The sequence below is a fragment of the Rosa chinensis genome, chromosome 2 (genome assembly GCF_002994745.2).
Source record: "Rosa chinensis cultivar Old Blush chromosome 2, RchiOBHm-V2, whole genome shotgun sequence".
In the NCBI taxonomy this organism is placed as follows: Eukaryota; Viridiplantae; Streptophyta; class Magnoliopsida; order Rosales; family Rosaceae; genus Rosa; species Rosa chinensis.
In genome coordinates, this window is record NC_037089.1 from 11039476 (window position 1) to 11062763 (window position 23288).

The 23288-nt window shown below is 37.2% G+C and overlaps 4 protein-coding genes, 1 long non-coding RNA gene and 1 pseudogene across 5 annotated transcripts; 3 read left to right on the forward strand and 3 right to left on the reverse strand.

Moving 5' to 3' along the window:
- Positions 1-2927: 2927 nt before the first annotated feature.
- On the reverse strand, positions 2928-7809 carry LOC112188811 (T-complex protein 1 subunit zeta 1). The gene is made up of 13 exons (XM_024328022.2): positions 7333-7809; positions 6738-6889; positions 6538-6585; positions 6293-6385; positions 5911-6017; positions 5485-5599; positions 5295-5381; positions 4466-4670; positions 4191-4285; positions 3953-4021; positions 3745-3852; positions 3488-3606; positions 2928-3325 (listed from the first exon to the last, which is right to left on the reverse strand). The coding sequence occupies exons 1-13, from the start codon at positions 7664-7666 to the stop codon at positions 3250-3252; spliced, it is 1608 nt and encodes a 535-aa protein (XP_024183790.1). The 5' UTR covers positions 7667-7809; the 3' UTR covers positions 2928-3249.
- Positions 7810-11763: 3954 nt separating this feature from the next.
- LOC112187049 (peroxidase 64) lies at positions 11764-13270 on the forward strand. The gene is made up of 4 exons (XM_024325676.2): positions 11764-12020; positions 12105-12293; positions 12427-12589; positions 12683-13270. Exons 1-4 carry the CDS (start codon positions 11814-11816, stop codon positions 13075-13077), a joined length of 954 nt encoding a protein of 317 aa, XP_024181444.1. The 5' UTR covers positions 11764-11813; the 3' UTR covers positions 13078-13270.
- A 190-nt stretch (positions 13271-13460) lies between these two features.
- On the reverse strand, positions 13461-15044 carry LOC112187051 (methyltransferase-like protein 23). The gene is made up of 7 exons (XM_024325677.2): positions 14766-15044; positions 14557-14661; positions 14359-14445; positions 14145-14195; positions 13943-14036; positions 13767-13851; positions 13461-13677 (listed from the first exon to the last, which is right to left on the reverse strand). The coding sequence occupies exons 1-7, from the start codon at positions 14940-14942 to the stop codon at positions 13524-13526; spliced, it is 753 nt and encodes a 250-aa protein (XP_024181445.1). The 5' UTR covers positions 14943-15044; the 3' UTR covers positions 13461-13523.
- Positions 15025-16722, forward strand: LOC112187052. Its single transcript, XM_024325679.2, has 4 exons — positions 15025-15421; positions 15511-15568; positions 15695-15772; positions 16422-16722. The coding sequence occupies exons 1-4, from the start codon at positions 15122-15124 to the stop codon at positions 16616-16618; spliced, it is 633 nt and encodes a 210-aa protein (XP_024181447.1). The 5' UTR covers positions 15025-15121; the 3' UTR covers positions 16619-16722.
- Positions 16723-16911: 189 nt separating this feature from the next.
- Positions 16912-21875, reverse strand: LOC112187050 (annotated as a pseudogene).
- Positions 17635-19063, forward strand: LOC121051678. Its single transcript, XR_005806460.1, has 3 exons — positions 17635-17903; positions 18028-18080; positions 18632-19063. It is a non-coding gene; the product is annotated as an uncharacterized LOC121051678 (long non-coding RNA).
- Positions 21876-23288: the final 1413 nt, after the last annotated feature.

Genomic DNA, 23288 nt, shown 5'->3' on the forward strand with positions numbered 1-23288 from the left:
GAACTAGTGAATAATGTCGGCCTCGTTGTCTAGTGAACTCTTGGGCAAGAGAAGAAAATTGCTCTTGGCCTAACATCAAAAATATTTTCCAGCCATAATCATAGAGAACCATGGCCTTTTACGGCTGCCGAATCACAAGACGGCTGCTGACAAACAATTCTTTCTCCTCTTAGTGGTATGCTTATAAATGTTTAGCTCGAAAACTTTCAAATTTACAAATGCTTGCTGCATGATAGCACTTTTGCAATTGAAAATTAAAATGAGATTCATACCTTTATTGGCTACACGTCTCCATTCCACAATTAATAAGCCATCAAGGTCACCATTCACCTTTAAATATCGGCTCTAGTTTTGCAGCAACATGCTTACTGTTTTTACAACCATGCATCACCAACTTCTCCTTTTTATAAAAGCACTCGACCGCTTTACTTTCTTTTGGCCGTAAAAAATCGCTTTTTTTTTTTTTTTTTTTAAGAAACGAAAGCAAGAAAACATAACGTAAAAATTATAATGGTCAATTTGGAGGAGGCCAACGATGTTTTACTGCAAACTTGGAATTTCCTTTGTTTGTGGCCTTTGATTCAAGCAATTGGAGGCACTGTAACATTGAATTTGAATAACTTATATCTTCTTGATCTTCAACCACTAAGTAGGCTGAACGTTGAACCTCACCAAGCGTATTTAAATGACCCACTTCAGCTTTCATTTCAAACTTGGCCGATTTTGATTTTTCTAGGTCGGTTTTATCTCCGACAATCATGTCAAAGTGTACAAGCTCCTCACTTAAATAATCAACTTCTTGATGGTGCATTAGCCCTCCAAGTGGATCAAAGCTATGAATTCCGTCATCTTCATATGTCTCATAAATAGGCTCAATGTCGAAATCAAATTTGGGCTCACCATCTGGAGGAAAATCAACCTCGTCAAAAATGCAACAATATTGAGGTTGCGTTTTGGGTGTTTGTAAATTCCATGCGGCGTGGCTATTGAAATCAACAAAACTTTTGCACGCAGCATAACTGTACCTCCCATTAACACCATATATTGAACTTGAGCCGTTTGAATTCGGCTCAAAGAAACTCATTGTGAATAAGCCTAAAACATTAGTGTCCCACTGGGCGTGCCAAAAGATGTTTGCCTCAAAATCGTCTCGGCCGAAATGACGGCCGAGGGACTTGTGGTTGAATCGTCCTTCTGAAATTGCGCGGGCGTGCCAACTCGCGGCCGAATGGCCGACTGAGGTTCAGATCTGATTTGCGCTTGTATCCGACTACTTTCAAATGATTGTAGGCCGAGGAAGGAACCCTCTCGGCCGTAAGGTTCTGATGCCTCTGTTGCAAGGACTTCGGTTAGGCGTCAATGCTGACCGGGGTCTTTTATCACGTTCACTTCTTGGATAAACTCAAAGGTTCGGGTGACAAGCGAGAGATCTATTGGGTGAAGGTACTCGCAAATCACGGTGAAGACGAAGGTGAAGTGGACTCGGTTGTGAGATGATATATGTGTGAACGACGAATCGCATCAATCCAATCCGGACTGGCCGAAAGAGATCAATGGATGATAATTCTATGTTACGAACTACTCCTAAGTGCGAAAAGTAAAGTACATATAAAATAAAGAACAAGAAAGTAAAGTGCTTGAATGTAACGACTGAAATAAAAGTAAGAAACTAAAAATGAAAACAAGTTATGAAAGTTGAATAGAAGGCAAAGTACCTATGAAAGAGTAAGAGAAAGGTTTGAGTAAAAGTTGTGTATTGATTTGTTTGTGTGGTGCAGGACCCTTTTACAATGAGTTACAATGTGCTATATATACAAGTCAAAACCCTAGCTAACTTGTCCTCCAAGACGTGGAATTGAAGTAGGATTCTCCTTCCTTCTAGGATTGATTCGTCTCATAAAATCCATAATTGATTTGAACTCCTTCCTTGCGAGGATTCCTTTCTTGAATGAACTCTTCGGCCGACGTTACTACTTAGGTTCGGCCGAACTGCCCCACTCTGCTTCGCAGCCCAATTATATAGTTACTCATGCGGACTCGGGCCGTCTAACTTTATGTCGTCTATGAGATCCGTTTTTCTTCGTATTTTGGGTCAATTGACCCAAAATCTCAAACCTCTATTGGTGCATCCATCTCAACCATACATCTCGAAAACTTCTAATCTCGGCCGAATAGCCGAACATTACTTTTATTCCAGTCGAATGACTCAATGCCTCTCTGATCAACCCTCAAATCAACACACATGGGAGTTACTAAAATCAGGTCCAAACAGAACTTTAAATCTTTAATATATACAAGTGCGTAATAAATTACTAAAAAAAATTTTTAGAGAAGTTTCATATTTTATTGTGAAAGTAGTTAAGTTTGTGACAATATCACGCAACAATTAACTAATTGATGACTGAACGATAAGCCTTGTTAATATGTTGTTTACTTTCTTGCCTTTAGAACATTTTGAATTGAAAATTGTAGCTATTCAAGGTGATACATAGTTTACCCTAAGGATCTACATTAGTTCACATTATCCTAAGGATCTACGTTGTTTGAACAAAAAAAAAAAAAAACTTTTCTTCTCACAAATCAATCGAAGTCTAAAAAGTGCATGTCACATATGCATTGAGGTTAAATTTTCCAATAGGATAGGAAATTAAATTTCTCACAAACTTCTCTTTTCAGTATACGGTAATATAAGAAAAGTCATAAAAAAAGTAAATTTAAATTCGTAATTAACGTAATAAGATAAGAATGAGGAAACATGAATCTCGTGAGCCTATAGAAGGAGCCACATTCTTCCATATTTTTGTCCTTCCTCCCAGAAAATATTGCCTTTTCTCTGAACCAAACGAGACTTTTAAGTAGTTCCTACCAATTCCATCACCGTTGTTTCAGTCCTAATAAGAGAAACAGATTGTTTAAACAGAAGCTGATTTTCAGAAATATCTGGTTCGAGTGCAGATGACATCAATATTAGACCCACTTTTGACACAATGCCAATGCCATAACAATCCAACATTTCTACGGTAGTTGCAAATTCCAGACCAGATGTCCAACCAAAGTCTAAAATTCTCCATCTGGTTGAAAGAAAACCCCAGTGGGAAAACCGGAACACCATAACGTTTCAGCCAAACTAGAGGGTATACTACACAAAATTCTCATACATAATTCAGTTTCCCTATAACAATCCTCCACCAGAAAACTGCACTCAGAGTTACATCAATGTAGTTATAAAGACAAAACGACAATCTGAAGCTAAGTCGGCTTCCTCATGTTGCGGCCAGCACGGATCACTTCATCCACCAACAACAATTGCGACGTAATTACAGGCCTGCATAGTGTAACACAAACATCCGTTAGTTACATAGATCTTTTTTTCCCCTAAGGAAGTGCAACAATAATGATTATTCGCCTTTTCTAGGTTAGTAGATTAATATCTTCCCAAAATATTGATAGGTGATAAAATGTCAAGTAACGAGTTGCTATATCTGACCCTGAATTTATAATCTGCCGCTTAACAGAGTAGTTGTCGAAGATCCCCTCCATTTGTGGGTCAATGGGTTCCCCAGTGTGCTGATTTAGTCCCACAACATTTCCCCGCTCATGCTCTCCCTGAACAAGCATAGACATGGCACCACAAAGCTCAGACGTGATTATTTTTCAATCAACTCAAGAAGGATGGCCAAATCCTCCCCACCCCAGAAAAAAAAAAAAAAAAAAAAAAAGAAGAAGAAGATTCAAGAAGTATACCTTAAGAGAAATGATCACATCTTGTGTGTCGAGGCCAGCATTCTCAGCAAGTGTCTTAGGCACCACAAGGAGAGCATCAGCAAAAGCTTCAACACCGAGTTGAGCTCGCTGTTCCAAATTTCTCAACATGAGAAAAAGAGATAGACATAGAAAATAAAAGCGCTTAAAAGAATTTCCTACGAGGAAATTTAAGGAGACAATTGATTACCCCTTGAACAGTTTTCTTCACTTCATTTATCAGATATTGTCTGGCTGCAACTTCAAAAGCTCCAGCACCCTGAGTCACAAATGAAAGAATAACAATTCACAGTCTAATATATACACCAGAAGGCACAATTTGCTCCCCTAGTATACAAATGGAGTGAAGATTATGATTCAACAGAAAAAGGAAAAAGAAAAAAATATGATCGCAATATCCTACGATTTTCTAATTCAACAAAACGTACCAAGATTACAGCTTCATCTTCTATTGTATTTTTTACTGCCCTCAGACCATCACGAACAGCATCCTTAATCTGGGCAATTGTATGGTCATTAGGCCCTGCACCATTAAAAGTGAAAATAAGGATTAAATTACCACATGACTTGCCAATGGCAATAAAATTATGTGTAACATGTAAGCATTACCATGACAGGGATGCAAGATATATATTGACACATGGATAGAGAACAAAATTGTATATAGAATTTTGCAATTTGCGTGGAGGTACTGACTGAATACCTTTGATTAAGATTGTGCAGGAATGAGGGTTCTTCACATTTTCGACAAATGTATACTTCTCTTCACCAAGGACATGCTCGTATACAAGTCCAGCCCAGCCAAGGCAATCCGGAGTTAAATCATCTACAGAGTTCAAAGCCTCCCCTCCACAAGCCAAAACCAACCGTTCCATATTTCTCCTCTTCGCTCTTCTCAGAGCAATAATCTACAAAATCAGGGGTTAGAAAAAGGTTGAACAAAAGAATACCACTGTACAAATGTATAGCCAGTTCATAACAAAACACCAATACAGCTATGTTGAATTCGTAAAACTAATATGACCAGACTTTATAAACAGTATTCTGATGGGGTATTCCTAAAACTAGCTAACATTTTGGGTTTTCATCATGTCATATATTGTGATTAAGATTCACATTGACATTCAGAAAATTCTTTAAAAGCCTGGCGGTATCGACTCTCATATAAGTTTCATCATGTCATATATTGTGATTAAGATTCACATTGACATTCAGAAAATTCTTTAAATGCCTGGTGGTATCGACTCTCATATAAGTGCACAGATTTTACTAAAGCAATAGAGAATAATCAAGTTGTTTGTAATACGCACCCTGCAGACGCATATTATTAACGATGAGATATAGAACCATAAAGCAGCAATTTCCAGATTAATCTTTCTTTCTTTTTTAAATGTATTTATGGAAATAGTTATGGAGGCCTCTCCCAGATCTTTACCAAAGTGATACATTTTTTAGTCAAACAACCAATTCAGAAATTTGACAGAACGTAATGAATAAAAATCGTGGGAAATTTAGCAATGATTCATGCTTACCCCTGCCCTTGCCAGAAGGTCCAGAGATGGGGGATCAATTCCCTTCTGATTGATAACGACAAAATTATTGTCATTACCAGAACAAACCTGCAAGTCACAGAGTATAAGAAACAGAAACATTTCAGCATGTGCAAAAATGCTAGAATGCTGCATCAACAAATTAAATGCAGCATCAATTATAACACTCTACCTTATTTTTCAGCTCAATAATCTTTCTAACTCTCTCGTCAACCTGACGTCTTTCAGCTAAAACCATTGCTTCTCTCTGCTCCGCATTTGAATAGAAAAATCCAGCGTTCACTTCACTGAGAAGAAAACCATCAATTCCATCATGATCAGAAAGCATGACTATGAGAACAGAAGATGCTAGCTGCACAAAGGACTGCTATCTTGTTCACAAGCTTTAAGAATAAAAAGTGAAAGCCATAATGCAAGCACAACGCAAAACAAAATACTTTTAAGACAATGGTTTTTGCTCACAAATAACTTGTTTGTGAAGAAAGTATAAAGAGCTCCATATATAAAAACTGATTCCACTATTTCAGAAACATATGGATATATTATTAACACCAAAATTTACGCAGGTTTCTTTTCAACGAAATTTCTACATATTTACCTTTTCTCATACTCCAGAGATACATTGGCTGTCAAGATGTAACAATTCTCTGCTCGTCGCTTCATATCAGGATGCCTAGAACCATGATCAAGGACAAGACCCTCAACCTAGAATAAGACATAAACTAACTGAGAAACTGCAGAATAACAACAGAAACTTCTATCCCATATACAAAGCACTGACAAAGCATACATCAAGCCCAGCAATCAAAAATAAAAGTTGATCTAGCCTGCAGAAATATGATTTTTATTTCCATCACTGAATCTTGGAATGAAAAACAAAAACAATAGAAAGAACACTGGAACATCCAATGGTATTCATCAAGTGATAAAGATCAAAAGAGAATCTTAAAGGTTGAGTAGCATGTAAGATATTAACATACCAAACGTGTGTCTGCATCAAATTTATGGCGCATGTGCATAATCTCCACCATAAATAGATCAATTGCCTCCTCAGGTTTGCGGATGCAAAGAACCTGTCAATAATGAAACCGTAGTTTGTAACAAATGAAGATGCAAGAGGTCTGCGATAAATACTAGATTCTGTAAGCCACTTAACTCAAAAATTAGAATAACATGTAGAATAAACATTATTTCAAGCCTTCTTGCACAAACCACAATTACTCACCGCATTTACAACTATGTCAGTCAATTGATCAGCCAATTCTTCACGTAACTGCAAAAAAGAATTTTTCATATTAGAATGATATATAACAGGAATAGATTTCCTTTGCTGAGCAGGACTCAAACCTACAAGTAAACCTCACTCTCCCCTTCCCCTTTCGCCAAAAACAAAAAAAGAAAAAGGAAAAGCATAATTCAAGATACCTTTGTTCGCACAGTTGTCCTTGCTACCATTTTCAGGATTTCTTTGTCAGGCTCACTCCCCATTACAACAGGAGTTTTAAATTTCTCGATAAATTGAAGTGTTGCTCTTTTGGCAATCTCAAAACCATCAACCAGAACACGTGGATGCATCCCTAAAACAAATAAACAAAAAAATTATTATTATCAAAGGGCAGAAAACAAGAAACATAGAAGATATGAACAAGTTTCAAGCATTTTTTTTTCTTTGCTATAAAACAGTCTACCAAGCACACATGTCCGCTTTTCTCACATAGTAACAAAAAAACTGAAACAGCAACCCCATTCCCAGATCTTAAGAACAATAAAACTGGCGATACAACCAAGCAGACTCCTAATATAAACTTCAACTCGTAAAATTTTAACAAACTAATAGGACTTGACATGGATAAAACATGAATCGAATACTAAAAATAGATATATTATCCATCCAAAGCACTGAGAAGCTCTATTTTATATAGACAAGAAAGAGAACTTGCTGTTCCAATCAAGCATAACATAGTAAATTCTATGTCCATAAGAGATTCATTACAAAATGATGAGCTATAGGTAAGCGAACCTTCATCGATGTATCGTTCGGATTGTTTCATGAGCTCGCCGATGAAAAGAACAGTAGAGGTGGTGCCATCGCCGCTGATGTCATCTTGGGCAACTGCAGTCCTGGCAATCATAATCGCTGTGGGGTTTTGAATCTGCATTTCTTTGAGGAGAGTGTTGCCGTCTTTAGTGAGCTTGATGTCTCCAGAGCCACCGACGAGCATTTTGATGGTGCCTTTGGGGCCGAGGTTGGTTTTGAGCACATCCTGCAACCCCTTGGCGGCGTTGATGTTCATGTGCAGCGCCGCCGATTTGTTCAGCACCTCCGCATTAGGGTTCAGCACTCGCAGAGACATCTTCTTCTTCTTCTTCTTCTTCTTCTTCTACTCGAATTGAAACCCTAAAACCCAAGTGACTGGGTGAGTGGGTATTAGAGATGGTGAAACTGCGACTGTGCTAGGGCTCTGTGTAGACGAGCAGGGAGAGAAAAATGTTCTGGAGGAAACCAGTGCTCAACCTCGCCTTATTAGTTTTCAAATTGGGCCAAAGTATACAAGCCCAACAGATCGGGTTGGCCCGAGTCCGGCCCGAATCTTGTTGAAGCTCGAGCAAACTGCCTGACTTAAATAATCAATTAAGTTCATACCTTCACAATTATTACGTGTAATCTCCATTATTCTGCCTTTTAGAAAACATTAACAAAAAAAAAATTCTCAACCAATTTACAGTTTACTGTTTTTTGTGAAGACACCATTCTCTCTCTCTCTCTCTCTTTTTTCTTTCTTTTTTTTAATTTTCACCACCTAGAATGAAAATTAATCTAATCAGATTGTTTCTCAATTCGATTAAAACAATGTGTTCAATTGATAATTTAACATAAACAACAAGAAAAAGAGAATTTCAACATAAGCATAGCAACACTGACAATTGGCATTAAGATTTTATCACTGATCGATTTCAGTTCGTTCCAATTATTGTAATGACGTATCCAATTACAAAATCAATTGTTCTTCATTGAATATATAAAGCCAAGCATTATCAAATTAGATGATGGTTGATAGTAGTGGTGACCCGTGTCAATCAATTGTTCTTCATTGAATATATAAAGCCAAGCATTATCAAATTAGATGATGGTTGATAGTAGTGGTGACCCGTGTCATCGCTCCGAGAGAGAGGCTAAGAAAAGAAGAAATGCATAGGGCAAAATTGAGAGTTTAGTGGCAAAATTGTGGAGAGGAGGATCACATGCTAAATATGAAGGTTTGAATAAAACCCACTCAAAGTTAAATTAATTCATAAGATTTAAAAAAAAATTACAACAATGCAGCGATTGTAGATCTTAGATCTTTAGTTGCCTGAAAAGAGCGTTCTTTGCTAGTTAGTGCGTAATTGAATACAATTGTTTAGTAAAGAGTCATGATATTATTTCATGATGTTCTCTAGGTGCCTATTGTAATAAGGGGTTTAGGCTCAATGTCCCTCCTTGTATTCGACAGTTTCATTAATCAAGGCTTGAGGGCAGCCGCACCAGCCTTTTATTAAAAAAAATATAATAATAGCAAAAAGAAATTGAATTTGTTTGTCATGGTTACTCATTCATGCTAAAGGTATCTCTACTTCACACAATGCATGCATATATGACTCGTATTCCCACAGAAGTGGTATGCAATCCTGTTCCCCTGGTTAGCAGGGATTATGGGATTGTGTGGTCACTCACCGTCCGATTTCAATCGGACAGTTGACAGCTAAGTGATGAGATATGTGGTGAGAGCTGTCAAATGTCTGATTTCAATCGGACGGTGAGCGACCACACAATCCCTGGTCAGCAGCTGACCAGGGGAACATTTTCGAGTGGTGAAAATCTAAAAAAAATAATCTGCTGACCAGGGGAACATTTTCGAGTGGTGAAAATCTAAAAAAAATAATTTTTTAATAAATATCATATCTTAATGTGACAGTTGCTAAGTTTTAGACAATATCACGCGACAGAAACTATAATTCTCTACCTTGTTTACTTTCTCGCTTTTAGAACCTTTTGAATTGAAAATTGCAGCTATTCAAGGTGATGCTTTGTTTACCCTAAGGATCTACATTAGTTTACATGGCATGGCCACTCTTTTATTAATTTTTTTTTTTTTTGGACAATGCCACTCTTTCATTCGTTAGATTGCATTAAAGATGTTGGTTTAATTAACGAAATTTGGGTACAGAGCATGATTTTAGAATAATTATTAGATCCAATTCAATTGTACACATTGATCAAATATCATTGATTAGTTAAAAACAAAAAACATCATTGATTAGTTGCTCAGTCTCAATGATACAAAGTCTCCTGCTGCATCTGTGAATTCAAGTCATGTCAACTGGTACACTGAAAGTCAAAGATTGAATGATATATAAAAATAATATGATTAGACATTTTGAGAAAAATGATTAGTTTCCCCCAATATTTCATATGAAATCCTATCAATAATTACCTAAAAGAAAAGGAATAGAGAAATTATGTGGATGTTGATCTTTATGTTAATTCAATCTCTTTAAATAGCAGAAAGAAACTGAAATTGTTTGCCATGGTTACTTAATTATTTTCATGTTGAATATATATGTACAATTAAATGAATTAATCACGCAACGCATGCCATGTATGCCTCATATTCTCACAGAAGTAGCATGGGATCAACCAATGCCCACATCTGAGGCTCAGATTCTGAGCATACCTGGATGAGCTACGAGCTCAACTCCGTCCTGTTATTGCACCACCTTGAATTACCAATCACTTATTTAGCTACCTTTACTAATAGTTTCCATTGTGTAAAATAGTTGCCCATAACACGCAGCATGCGAAGATTACACATGTAAAAGCATATTGATCGAATAATGAAAATTCTCGCATTAAGATACAAAAAATATCTCTAATATCTACAAGTGAGTGATTCACTACTAAAAACCTCAAAGTGCTACCACACTACAGCGCTCTTATTGTCTTTAGAACATTTTGAATTGAAAATTGGAGTTATTCAAGGTGACATTGTGTTTGGTGTTTTCCTAATTAAGAACCTGCTGATGGTTGGGTTAGAATAATAGGGGGAATCTTTTTTGTTAAGTTCAAGTTCATCGAGTCAAATTAATGGTTGATTATGTCTGATGCTTTAGATAAGTAATAGAAAAGTTGAACAATGACGGTTCACTTAATATTACTGTTATCACAGAATAATGCGATCACTAAAATTCTAAATCAATCAAACCAGATGAGCCTAACTAATTTGTATGGTATAATAATTTGATTAGGTTTTGGAAAAGTCGGTGGGATTTCTACTGACCTCAACCCTGTACTTTTAATCCAATACTTGAAGAGAATAACCTCAAAATGCATGCAAGACTTTGATTAAGTCACTAAACTATATTATGCTGCTTATGAAAGCTTAATAGTCTATGGTTATTTATTTACAATTGTGGTTAGGTCAGCTAAGTGATCCACTATTTACCTAAATTATCCTAATTATATTTCATGAAAAAGAAAGATTTGGAAACATAGTGGTTGGGATAAGTTGATGAAGTTGGTTAATTGTGTCTCAAACTGGAAAGGCTCATGCACAATTATGATGTCAATTGACAAGCACCGTTCAGGAAACCGTCACCCACTATAACTACTAAAGCTCATGATAACTTTGAAAACAAGCTAATTGACGAACAAAAATAACAAATTTTGATGGCTCAACCTTAACCACTTGAAATTCCTCTTTGATTTTCCTCAGTTGCTGAGGGCTCAATTTCAGGCTGAAACAGCATAATAATTGGATTTTGTTCCTGTTTTTTTTTCACAAAAGAGTAAAACCTAAAGGTTTACTGGTTGTTACAGATAAGAGTGAAATAAGCTTAGGGAAGTTTAGGAAAATGAAAGCAAGCGCAATTTGGTGCAGTCATAACCTTTGAGAGCAAGGAAAGGAATTGAATTAGGAGTACCAGCCATATACCATGCAAAAGCGTTTCTTATTGAATTTTAGAGAGGGAATAGTTGTTGGAATTGTTGGATTTGGTCATTCCAAAGTGCATGGGTGCAGAATCTTCTCTTTTTCTACTGTATCAAAACCATCATTAATATTCAGGAACATAGCCTAGCAAGAAACAATTACAGGAGACATGCGAGACATTTAATCATTAAATAACTTGAAATTCATGAGCAATTGCCCAGTCCTAGAGCGATCCAGAACATTACTCGATAAGAAAAGTTAATATATCATGTTCCACAACATCTAAAAGGGTTTTAAAAGTTGCAACACATATGTGATCTTAGTTGTCTTTTTATGAATGATGAAGATGCCTTCATTATTACTACATAACATCTTTCTTAACTAATTCATTATTTGGGGCCACAATAATATTCAAAACTTAATACTTTAGTCAGCAGCAACACTCCCTATCTATAAATACTCCTCTAATCCAACATTATTTCCCACACTTAATCAAAGTTAGAGACTTAAGAGAGTTGAGAGAGTTCTAAGAATGGCTTTTAACCTTGTGTTCTTGAGCTCAATCCTCATCCTTTCAGTATTTTCTCCAGTGATCAATGCGCTGAGCTCGAACTATTATGACAAAAGCTGTCCTAATGTTGAGCTTCTCGTCTCCGATGCTGTCAAGAAGGCGACAGCTAACGATAAAACTGTCCCTGCTGCACTACTCCGGATGCATTTCCATGATTGCTTCATAAGGGTATGCATATATTTCCTGCAAGAGTAGCTTTCACAGTTTAAATATTCAAATTAAATTAACTCACACTCTTCCTTTTGTTTTCAGGGTTGTGATGCATCTGTGTTGTTAAATTCCAAAGGAAACAACAAAGCAGAGAAAGATGGGCCACCAAATATTTCTTTGCATGCATTTTATGTCATTGACAATGCAAAGAAACAAGTGGAGGCTTCATGTCCTGGTGTGGTCTCATGCGCTGATATCTTGGCTCTAGCAGCAAGAGATGCTGTTGTGCAAGTAAGCTAGCAAACCTAGAGGATTTTAAAACAATAAGATATTACTATTTATCCTCATAATAAGTAAAAGAAAATAATCTCGAAAAGAAGTTCAATTTCTTGCCCTTTTTCTGATTGTAAAATTGATCTTACAGTCTGGAGGTCCAAGCTGGAATGTGCCAAAAGGAAGAAAAGATGGAAGAACATCAGTGGCAACTGAAACCAGACAATTACCAGCACCAACCTTCAACATTTCCCAACTCCAACAGAGCTTCTCTCAAAGAGGCCTGTCCTTGAACGACCTGGTGGCACTTTCAGGTAAACCAACCTCAACAATCCAACTGCAGTTATTTATATTTCATATTTCTCATTCCTCTAGGAAGTGAAGGGTAACTTTTGACATATCTGCAGGAGGGCACACTCTAGGGTTCTCCCACTGCTCATCTTTCCAAAACAGAATCCACAACTTCAATGCCACACACGACGTCGATCCTACGCTGCACTCATCCTTTGCAGCAAGCTTGAAGAATACATGTCCCATCAAGAATAGGCCGAAAAATGCCGGTGCCACAATGGATCCTTCTGCAACAACTTTTGATAACACATACTTCAAGTTGATCCTCCAAGGGAAGAGCTTGTTTTCTTCAGACCAAGCTCTGCTTGATTTTCCAAAGACTAAAAATTTGGTTAGCAAGTTTGCTAGCTCACAGCAAGCTTTCTTGGATGCTTTTGTGAATTCTATGATTAAGATGAGTAGCATTACAGGTGGACAAGAGGTCAGGAAAGACTGCAGAGTAGTAAATTAATTAAAGGCCTCCTAGCTTATTGGTAGTCAAGTTCAAGTCAGAAGAGGTGGGAAATCCATCAAATAGGCTGGTTCTCTATAATTACGTTTCTTAATTTGAGAGAGAGTGTGAAAAGAAAGTGTATGTCTGCAGTAGTTATGTGGTTTCAATATTGTTGAAATAATTTTAGTACAACAAGAACATTTTATAAATACAAAGTTGGCTTGAAGGGCAACAAAATTTTCTTTTATAGAACATGAAGCAGATTTCCATGAATTTATTAACTCTGTGTGAGTCAACCGAATTTAGTTCAACAAGCGATTCACTTAACAAAGATGGTCACATGCTGTTCATTACAGTCAAATGGACTACTTAACTTGCTGCAGCAGAATTTCAACAGTAAAGCGTGAATGCAAGTCAGAGTGGTGGCATTACCATAAATAACCAAAACCCTAAAAACCATTATCTCAGCGATGTTCACTGTCCAGAACAATCTCTGCCAATTGAAGGTTTCCACTTAGCCCAGATGCTTTGCTGGATGGCATAAATGAAAACGCATCCAGAAGCTTCACACACTTCAATCCCCATTTGACCATCAAGAATTCAATAAGATGATGCCCACTGCAGATTATCACAAGAAGTGTCTTCAGAGGAACATATTCAGACTTCAGACTTTCAACAACATTAAAACCCAAAGAAGGTCAAAATACCTTCGATTATGGTACGTTGTTATGAAGACCGAACCAGGAGAATTCTGGAGCAGATATGCCACAGTGGCAAAGAGGTCATCAAAGGCTTAGCAACACAAATAAAAATCCACATTTCAGCTCAACTTAAATTATACAGAAGCCAAAGAAAATCAACAATATAAAGATAATAAGCATACCCTTAGCATCATACAATACATCAGCCCCAAGAATAATTTTCGGGTGTAAACTGAATATAGATGCATCCCAAACTCCCCATGTCAATCCTAGTACCTGGAAAACAGAACTAGACCTCTTACGGAGAGAGACACAATGAAGCTTACAAATTTGAAATTTTACAACTCTTGACTAAGCCGGTCGATTTTTGGCATAATAGCTTACATTGCATTGAAGTTTGTTAAGTTCAATAACACTTTTCATGTTGCTCAGCACCTGCAGATACAAAAAACAACAAGGCCTATGCAAGTTACTAGACTATAAAAACACTAGTAGTATGAAAAATGAAGATCCTTCATCAAACTAATTGGATTCATCAAACTAACTACACATCGTAAAAGAACCTTAAAACAGTAAAGCTTGATTGAAAAAGCAATACCTCTAACCTATTGGATTCATCAGTAAGAGTGACGTCAGCGCCCACTTTGGCGGCAACCAAACCAGGCAAAGAAGTTCCAGCACCAAGCTGAGACCAAACACAGTACTTAAGTAAACCAAAGCAGTAATTTTTTTTTTTTTTTTAACAAGAATAAGATACTAAACCGAATAAAGAACAGCACAGTAAAAACTCATTTACCTCAACCACACTAGCTCCGGCGAAACGCAGTCTTTGCTGCCAAACATACTCCGCCAGGACTATACTGCAAGGCCACACGAACAGCCCATAGTCTTCTTTCATATTCTAAAATCAAAATTCACAACAAAGATCAATAATTTCCATATATTCTTGGCTTCAAAAAAACAAAAAGCTTTCTCCTTTACTTGGATTTTAGTAGAAAATCAGACCTCGATTATGGATATAGACAAGTCCGGTCGGTCCGAGTCATCTCCGAAATGATGACGCGATACTGTCGTCATCTCCGATTCACCGCCTTCCATATCCGACCGCCTTTGCTCTTCTTCTTCCCGCCGCTGCGAAATCTGTTTATAGAGTCCAATTCCGGTAAAAAGCTCCAAAGACATTTTCAAATATGGACCGACAAAAGCCCAATGGGCTCAATCTGAAAGGCCCAATAGAGTTTATCCACAATATAGTAAAATTTTCAATTCATTTTCCATTGCTCTTTCTGGAACCACCCCCCAATCTTCTTCTTCCTTTTCTACTTCACACTGAGTGAACTCGGAAGCTCGCCGATTCTCCAATGGCGCTTGCTCACTACTCAGTCGCCGTTCCCATCGAAGCCTCGAAGCATCCGAAGACTTCGATCCTGAAACCTTCTGAGTCTCACTCTTCACTCTTCTTCTCCTCCGTTTCCAAACCTCGAAGCGTTTCAATCTGTTCCGGAATCGGACGTAAAGTCAATCACTTTCATGCTCCGTCGGCTCAGGCCGAGCCGCAGGAGTCTCCGGCCAGTTTGGCCGCGGAGACCTTCACTCAGTTCAAGCATGTGCTTTTGCCGATCACCGATCGCAATCCCTATCTCTCTGAAGGAACAAGACAGGTAATACTCTCAGTTTTCACTTTTTTTACTTTTTACGCAGCTAATTTTCAATGCTTTGATTTTGTGATTAAAGATGGAATTTTGAATAGGCAATAGCTACTTCTGCTGCTTTGGCAAACAAGTATGGGGCTGACCTTACTGTTGTGGGTATGATTTACTTGACTCTCTATGCTAGTACCATTGTTCTTTATATGTTGTGGAAATGAAGCACTAGATAGACCCATTTTCATTCTGCAATGTGTCTAGGAATATAGGACTTTGCTTTGTTTGCAGTTATTGATGAGAAGCAGAAGGAATCGATTCCCGAGCATGAAACGCAACTTTCGACTATCCGCTGGCATCTCTCTGAAGGTTTGTTTTTTACCTTTGATATGAAGGTTTTTGTTGTTGATAATGTGAATTTAACACATAAACATACACAAACAGTCTCTAGGCAACTGTGTTGTAATATGATGCATTTTTTCTACTTTTTTGCTCATGGTAAGTTGATATTCTGTGTTCAAAGTCAATGAAAACTTGCACAAAGTACACTGTCAATGAAAGCGTAGCGGCATTGCCCTAAAAAAAATTGATAAAAAGGCTTCTGGTTGATAACTCTGTTGTTGAATGTGTAGTTTTTGGTAAAAATGGCCATAAAGTATTTTTAGAGATGGTCCACCTTTAGCCAAAATTTGATGCTTGAATTTGTTCAAGTACAAATAAAAAGGGGTTGCAGCAGCATAATTTGGTCAAAGTTGCACTGCTAATGCATTTATTGTAGCGCCAAACTATTGACTGTAGAAGAAGAGCATCTATAAATCATGGCCCCTCTTATAAAGGGACTATGATATGTTCTATTGTGTTGTAAGTTAATTGTATAGGAGTGGACAGATTTAACTGCATACAAGAATAAGTGGTGGTCAAGTTTGATTACTGCATCATTCTTGTAAGAGAATTTATCTACTCAGTGATTTTGTGTTTGGAACTGTTTTCTTTAACCCTTCATATGATTAAATGATAGGTGGATTCCAAGAATTTAAGCTGTTAGAGCGACTTGGGGAAGGGGTCAACAAGCCAACGGCCATTATCGGTGAGGTTGCTGATGACCTGAATCTGGATTTAGTTGTCATAAGCATGGAAGCTATTCATTCCAAGCATGTGGATGCAAACCTGCTTGCTGAGTTCATTCCTTGTCCTGTCATACTTTTGCCATTGTAATTGTAATCACTTCTTTCCTCTGTTTTCTCATATCAGTCATATGTAACTGTAACTCAAGGAATGACTCTTTTAGTAATGCCAGTTTCTTGTGGCGGGTTCTTTGACTTTGTAGTCTTGTCTGTTCAGAAAAGATGAATTAGCATGGAAAGTTTAGTTATCAGTGACCATTGCGCTTCAGATGCATTCATTGGAATGCTTATTTATAATAATGCACCTTACCATACAAAGATAGATGACTACGATAGTTTTATCACATTTGGTTGGGAATTAAACTCGTATTATTTGTATTGAAAGTGCTCGAATCATGGGAGAAGCATGTTTACTCACTTGAAACTTATGATCATGAGCATGAGATCTGGTGTGTGCAATGCTCCTCATGCTCATAGTAATGCCCTTATCATGTGTCTGAGGCTTGTATACACAGTTACCCTCATAGGCTCATACAACTAATATCTAGATATGTAGTATAGTCTTATATTTGGACAAAGAAATGCACAAAGAAATAACATCTGCAGAACAACAGTCTTCTCTTTAGTTGGTGGTATTGTTGTGGAAAGATCTGAAGGCTTTACTAGCTGATGCCCTCAGTACGTACTGGTTATAAGCTGCTGCTATCAGAGCTCCAATGAATGGTCCGACCCAGAATATCCACTGCATACCGCCATTGAAACTCTCAGATTTCCATGGAAATGGGTTGTTTAAACACTAGAGCGATTCCCTCGTAATAAGATTTAGTTTAGTTAAGAATAATCGCATGTTTATTCAAAAAAAAAAGAAAAAAAGAATAATCGCATGTATACCTGGTCGTCCCAGACTTTGTCATTGTTGTAGATTACAGCAGCAGCAAAACTCCTAGCAGGGTTGATCCCAGTCCCAGTAATAGGTATGGTGGCCGGGTGAACCATAAACACAGCAAACCCTATTGGTAATGGAACCAATACCTGAACCAAGCAATATGTTAGGTACTTACATCCATATTCTCTCTTCTAAAGATGCAACCCCCTTATGAACAGTAACTCCCCTTATGAATAGTGTGATGACGACTTTACCCCTGCTTGTCTCAAGTAAATCTCGATTGCCCCGGAGTGTTGTGCTGTCTGTTTCTGGCCATCTGCCGTGTTGTTCTGTTGCCACGAAGAGAGAGGGTTTGATCAATAGCCTGGAAGAGAGAGGTACAGTATTGATTTGATCCAAAGAGACATAAGAGAGAGAGGGCCAGGAGTTTGCATGACCGGCGATTTCAGCTGTTTTGGCGCAGAGATTTTGGTTGTCCTTTGCTGACGAGGTTGGATTTTCATCAAGCATCAAAGATAATTTGTTTTGGGGGTGAATTCAGATTTTCTTTTGTCTTCATTGACTCAGAATAGTTTCAATTTATCTGATTTCTATTTATTATGGTTGTCTTGCAGTTGTTTACTCTATTTGGTTGGAGCGCAAGAATTCTTTAGCTGGCATAGATTTGGTATTCAAAATCTAAACTGATGCTTTATGAGGTTTAGCTTGTGTATTAGTTTGTTTATTATGTTGGGGATGTTATAGTTTAGGGATTCAGTATGTAATAGTATGGAATAAACTGAGCAATGGGATAAACTGATATAAACTCTGCTTGAGCCCATGATATTATCAGCCTCTTGCTTTTGGAGTTTTGATAATAACTTTCTTCTGTATCAACTAATAAGATGGTAAAGACCAACAAAATAAGTCAATCGATGCTGTCTGTTTGTTTCATTGTGTTTATTCGTATGTGATGTTTTATTTAGGTGCCAGCAATTCTTTACCTTTCATTGTAGCAGTGACTGTGGCCTTCTATGGAACTTGATGAATAGGTGTTAAGTTGAATCACTGAACTTGAAAAATGAACCACCTTCGTAAGATTTGAAAACCGGATATTGAAATTGTACATTGTCCTTGAGTCTTAGTTGTTTTGTTTGATTCAGATATCAACTTTTCATGTGACAATATTGAAAAGCTTCTGCCTTGACCTCCATAACTTAACTATTTACTTTTCTCCAGGGATGCCTACCAGTCCTTATATTTATGCAAACAGCCTGATAGAAGTCCTAAAGAAGAATCATGTTGCTGGGACATGTAAAAGCTCTCCACAGTGAGAAAGAGAGAGATTTCTAGAAAGTTCAAGTTCAAACTAAGAGAGAAGAAACAAAGAAATAGAAAAAAGAAAAGACGTTTGTTTCCTATATGGTTCTGTTCTTGCTTTTTCTTCATCAGATTTTTGTTTTCTAGATTTTAGTGGTGTTGGTTTGATTTTTTATGTTATCTCTTCAATTTATCAGACAATGTAAACAGAACCCTATTGAAGCCATGAAGATATTTTTATGGAAAGTATAGCCTATAGATGATTTCTTGGTTGTACTCCAGTGATATAGAAATGATTAATGTTTATGAAAAGTATGTTAGATGATCAATATAAAAAAATGATTTGTGTTACTATTACTTTTTGTTCAATTTGGACCCAAGTTTGCTTAGGGTTTAGTCATTTGGGTTACCTCTGTAGAAGTCACACAGGTTGTTCATTTCTTTCTTTGTCTGTTTAACTTTGACTTCAATGATTGTTTAATTTTGTTGGGTGAAATTTGATTTTTATGTTGCATAAGTGTAGTGTGCTGTGATATGAAAGCTTTAGTCCACCCACTCTCTGTGATGTTCTGGTGTTCAGTTTAGCGTAGGCATATATGGTTTAGGTGAATTGGAAGTTCTTTAGGGGAAGTAGCCAGATAGGATTTAGAGTAATTGGAATTTGAAGAACTGTATAGTGTGTGGTATGTACATGGAGGAGTTTCAGATGAGGATTCAATTTTAAGAAGCGCAACTATGTTCTTTTAGCTTTCCCTTTGGAAAAGGATTGCAATATTACTTTATATTCTTATGTTGATAATAAAGAAACAAAATGTACCTCATCCCTGTGCACTATTAGGAAAATTGCAACAAAATGTACCTCATCCCTGTGGAGAGGCCTTCTTAGAGCAGGGAAAAGTCTTTACAAACTCCGACACTCAAATAAATGATCTTAGGATAAACCTTGCGCATACAGGATCTCAATAGAAAGAGCTTCAGGAAAATCTTGAGAAGAGTATAGCTCAAAAGGAAGAGCTTTGGAAAAAGATTCTACATAGCGAGGCTCAGAACAAAGAGCTTAAGAAAGCTGAACCTCAAAGGAAAGCACTTAATGAAGTGCTTTAGAAGATTGAAGCTCAAAACAAAACTTTTGAATTGTAATTGTTCTCACTCAAAATTCAGTTAAAGTATCTTTTGTTTTCAGTGCAGAATTGCGCCTTACTTTGGATTTTACTTGGTGTTTTTTACTATTGCTATTGGTCTATTTATTTGGTGTTCATACTGTTAGAATGAGAATTCTACACTTTTACTGTTAGAATTGAAATTGTTAGAAAAATGTTTCCTTTCTCAGAAGATAGAGAAATCAATTGCAGAGGGAATCTATATTGTTCTTCTTTGTGTTCAAGTATATTTTTATTCATGGGAATCCTATCGGTTGGCTAAAGTTATACTGCGAGCATTAGCTTTGAATTATAAATTTAATTTCAATTTTGTTTACTGCTCTTTACATTTAGAAAGGGTGTATGGTAGTAAGGCTAGGTTTAGAAATGTGGTAGTTGTTCACTCTTCGGGATTCATTTAAGCTTGCCAATATGTTTGAAAAAAATTATTTTTTGCTGCTTCCTTTTGGTATCTCTGAAGTCATTGCCTTTGTTTTGTGCTTGCTCAGTTCTTCTGAGCTCAAATTTTTCCTTTAATATCGTTTTAATTGCACCTTTTGTTGTCCATTAAGCTTCCGGATGATTCATTAAGTCTTCAATCTAATCTTCTATTTTTAGCTGCATCAAATTATTGCTCTTTCTCTTAAAACAATTTCATAATTTGATGTTTGTCTGGTGACTCTTTTTGTGTAATATCCATACAACTCCTTTCACCAATAGAGAAATTTCATTAACGAAAGGAACTGTATCACATCGGCCAACTTAAATATCTTTTTATCTTGCTTTATGTATATTTGATAATGGCACTTTCTGTCATGTTTTTGCACCCTATGTGAAATGTGATGCATCTCAAGAGCTGGCCATAATGGTTTGACATAATGGTTTAACATAATTTGCATTGTTTAATGTTAATATGTTTTATGCAGGTAAGATTTGTTTTAATTGAGGTAAGAAAGGGAATCTAGAAGACAATTACTTTAGTTCTTGATTGTGCTCATGGCCTCTGTAAGTGTGACTCCTTTATCTGGGTTAAGATACGGCGGTGGAATTACAGTTGCTGTCAATAGTTTTCCCAGTGAGACATTTACATTGATTGTTTTTCAGGGACCATTAGCATTACAACAGCAGACATTTTGTACATCAGTTGATCAATGTACATAAAAGCTTTTTGGCTATTCTTCTTTGTTTTCTCATTCCCTTTTTTTTGGAAACAATACACCAATTATTACTACGACTACAAGACCCGCAGCATCGCGCGGGCCTTTTTAGCTAGTACTTTTTTGTTTCTGGAAGTCATGGTTCAGAAAGTAAAGGCATTACTCATAGGCACATGGGAGTCACGTGCGCTTCTCTTAGCATCTGTTCCAGAGAAGACTGTAGACCAGAAGAAAAGTGCCAACTATTTCAGCTCCCAACGCAGCGCCTTTGGAATAATCAGGAGCAACCGAGTTGGCACCACCTCGATCCATGCGTGAGGTAGTAATGCTTTATCAAAGCTTTCACTAACCCTACGCCGCATATGCCTCCTAAGCATTGTGCAACAATGTAAGCCACTGTTCGGAGCAGTGACATCCTCCTCGCAACCAACAGCCCGAAAGTCACCGCAGGGTTGATGTGACCGCCTATACTAGAATAATGTTCTCTTATCAAATATCTAGTGTGTTACAATACTCTAACAACATGACATGTCAGACATTCTCATAAATTTATTCGATACCTGAGATTCCAGCGATGGAGTAAACCAGGATGAAGATCATGCCACCAAAGGCCCAAGCAATTAATGCCAAGAACAGCAACGCCGTCACACTGAGCAGCTTCCTTCTTGTGTCCGATGATGGTGGCAACCGTGACATATAGGAAGAGAAGAGTGGCGACAAACTCCGCTATCACGGCTCTGTAAAACGACCATCGTTGAAGCTCTCCCAACTCCAAGAGAGGAACCTATGGTGGCTCTACATATAGTCCTTCTCACGATGCTGCTCTTCGTGAACCTCTAAACCTTCTTCACTCACTTCCTTCAACATTTTTCTCTTCTTCTTCTTTGCTCCTCTTTCTGTTTTGTAGATACGAGGAATGAGCACGTACTGGCTTTAGTATATATGGCGTAATAACGTATGTAATTCATTGCATGTCGATTAGAAACTACGCAATTGCACAGTGCATGGCTTCATATTTTCGTTGGATGCTTCTATTATCCAAGTAAGTACTGTGGGGATTACCAAATTTGTTCATGTTGTCAATTTTAATTTAGTACTCACAAGTGCACGAATCAATTGTAGAATAGAGGTGCAAGCACGAGGTCATTCCCTCAAGGACTGATTGAGACAATTTTGTTATGACAAATGTGCTATACTTAAATGAAAAAACTGATTTTTATGATGTGATTGAGTTTTAAACAGAAAATTAAAGAAAGAAAAACTAAAATTAAAGACAAGAATGAGCAATGAGATTCTTTAGAGTTTAAAACAGATTATGAAGATGCTAAAGCATTGAATCCACCACCTAATACTTCTATCCGATTCTCTAGTTGATAACAATTGAATTCCCTAGATATCATGCTAAAGATTTCCGTACATAAGCTTTATTGATCCCAGACATATGCCAAATTTCTTATAACCTATGAATTCCAACTTATTAATCCTATATAGAACTTAAGTAGCCAAACTATAATTTACTTGACTTAATGATCAGGTTCAAGCAAACATGTTCAACTCCATTAAGCACAAAATAACTAGACAATCATGCAAACAAGAATATCGACTATGATCAAGCACTTGTATTCTTAATTCACAACTCTTTAATCACAAGATTGATTTATCTTGGGTTAATTACATATAAGTGCATCATAGAATGTTTTTTTAGCCATAAGGCCACCAATTAGTTTTTTCCTTCATAAGGCCACTAGATTAAAAAATGTGTTATATTTTGGATATTAAAAATCAATATATTTACATAAATGCCACTATAGTACAAAATCAACATTAATTCTCTCTCTCCTCTCCGGCCGACCTCTGGCCAACTTCCGGCGAGTCTCCGGCCGACCTCCGACCAACTTCTGGCGGGTCTCCGGTCAACTCCGGCGACCACAAAGCTACTGTCACTGACACCAAAAGCTACTGTAGTTAGCAACAAAAGCTACTCTGATGAAATTTCCGGCAATCTCCGGCGAGGTCACAAAAGCTACTATCACTAGCAATAAAAGCTACTGTCAGTAGCAACAAAAGCTACTTTAGTAAGATTTCCGGCAACCTCCGTTGAGATAACAAAAGCTACTATCACAAACAATAAAAGCTACAGCTTGCCAAATAACCTATGCTCCCCAAAACAAAAAGCTACTATCCTCACCAACAAAAACTACTGTCACCAATACCAAAAACTACTCTCACCAGCAATAAATGCTACTCTCACCAACAGCAAAAGTTACTTTCACCAACATC

What these genes read in the sequence shown, in the direction of transcription:
- LOC112188811 (XM_024328022.2), bottom strand. Translation starts at nt 7,666, where the DNA reads ATGTCTCTGCGAGTGCTGAACCCTAATGCGGAGGTGCTGAACAAATCG. An exon ending in CGAACGATACATCGATGAAG is followed by an intron (nt 6,890 to 7,332) that starts GTTCGCTTACCT and finishes TATTTGTTTTAG; the next exon opens with GGATGCATCCACGTGTTCTG. An exon ending in TGAAGAAAACTGTTCAAGGG is followed by an intron (nt 3,853 to 3,952) that starts GTAATCAATTGT and finishes AATTTGGAACAG; the next exon opens with CGAGCTCAACTCGGTGTTGA.
- LOC112187049 (XM_024325676.2), top strand. Translation starts at nt 11,814, where the DNA reads ATGGCTTTTAACCTTGTGTTCTTGAGCTCAATCCTCATCCTTTCAGTA. An exon ending in CAAGAGATGCTGTTGTGCAA is followed by an intron (nt 12,294 to 12,426) that starts GTAAGCTAGCAA and finishes TTGATCTTACAG; the next exon opens with TCTGGAGGTCCAAGCTGGAA. An exon ending in CGACCTGGTGGCACTTTCAG is followed by an intron (nt 12,590 to 12,682) that starts GTAAACCAACCT and finishes ACATATCTGCAG; the next exon opens with GAGGGCACACTCTAGGGTTC.
- LOC112187051 (XM_024325677.2), bottom strand. Translation starts at nt 14,942, where the DNA reads ATGTCTTTGGAGCTTTTTACCGGAATTGGACTCTATAAACAGATTTCG. An exon ending in TGTCTATATCCATAATCGAG is followed by an intron (nt 14,662 to 14,765) that starts GTCTGATTTTCT and finishes TTTTGATTTTAG; the next exon opens with AATATGAAAGAAGACTATGG. An exon ending in TGTATTGTATGATGCTAAGG is followed by an intron (nt 13,852 to 13,942) that starts GTATGCTTATTA and finishes TGTGTTGCTAAG; the next exon opens with CCTTTGATGACCTCTTTGCC.
- LOC112187052 (XM_024325679.2), top strand. Translation starts at nt 15,122, where the DNA reads ATGGCGCTTGCTCACTACTCAGTCGCCGTTCCCATCGAAGCCTCGAAG. An exon ending in GGCTGACCTTACTGTTGTGG is followed by an intron (nt 15,569 to 15,694) that starts GTATGATTTACT and finishes CTTTGTTTGCAG; the next exon opens with TTATTGATGAGAAGCAGAAG. An exon ending in CCGCTGGCATCTCTCTGAAG is followed by an intron (nt 15,773 to 16,421) that starts GTTTGTTTTTTA and finishes ATTAAATGATAG; the next exon opens with GTGGATTCCAAGAATTTAAG.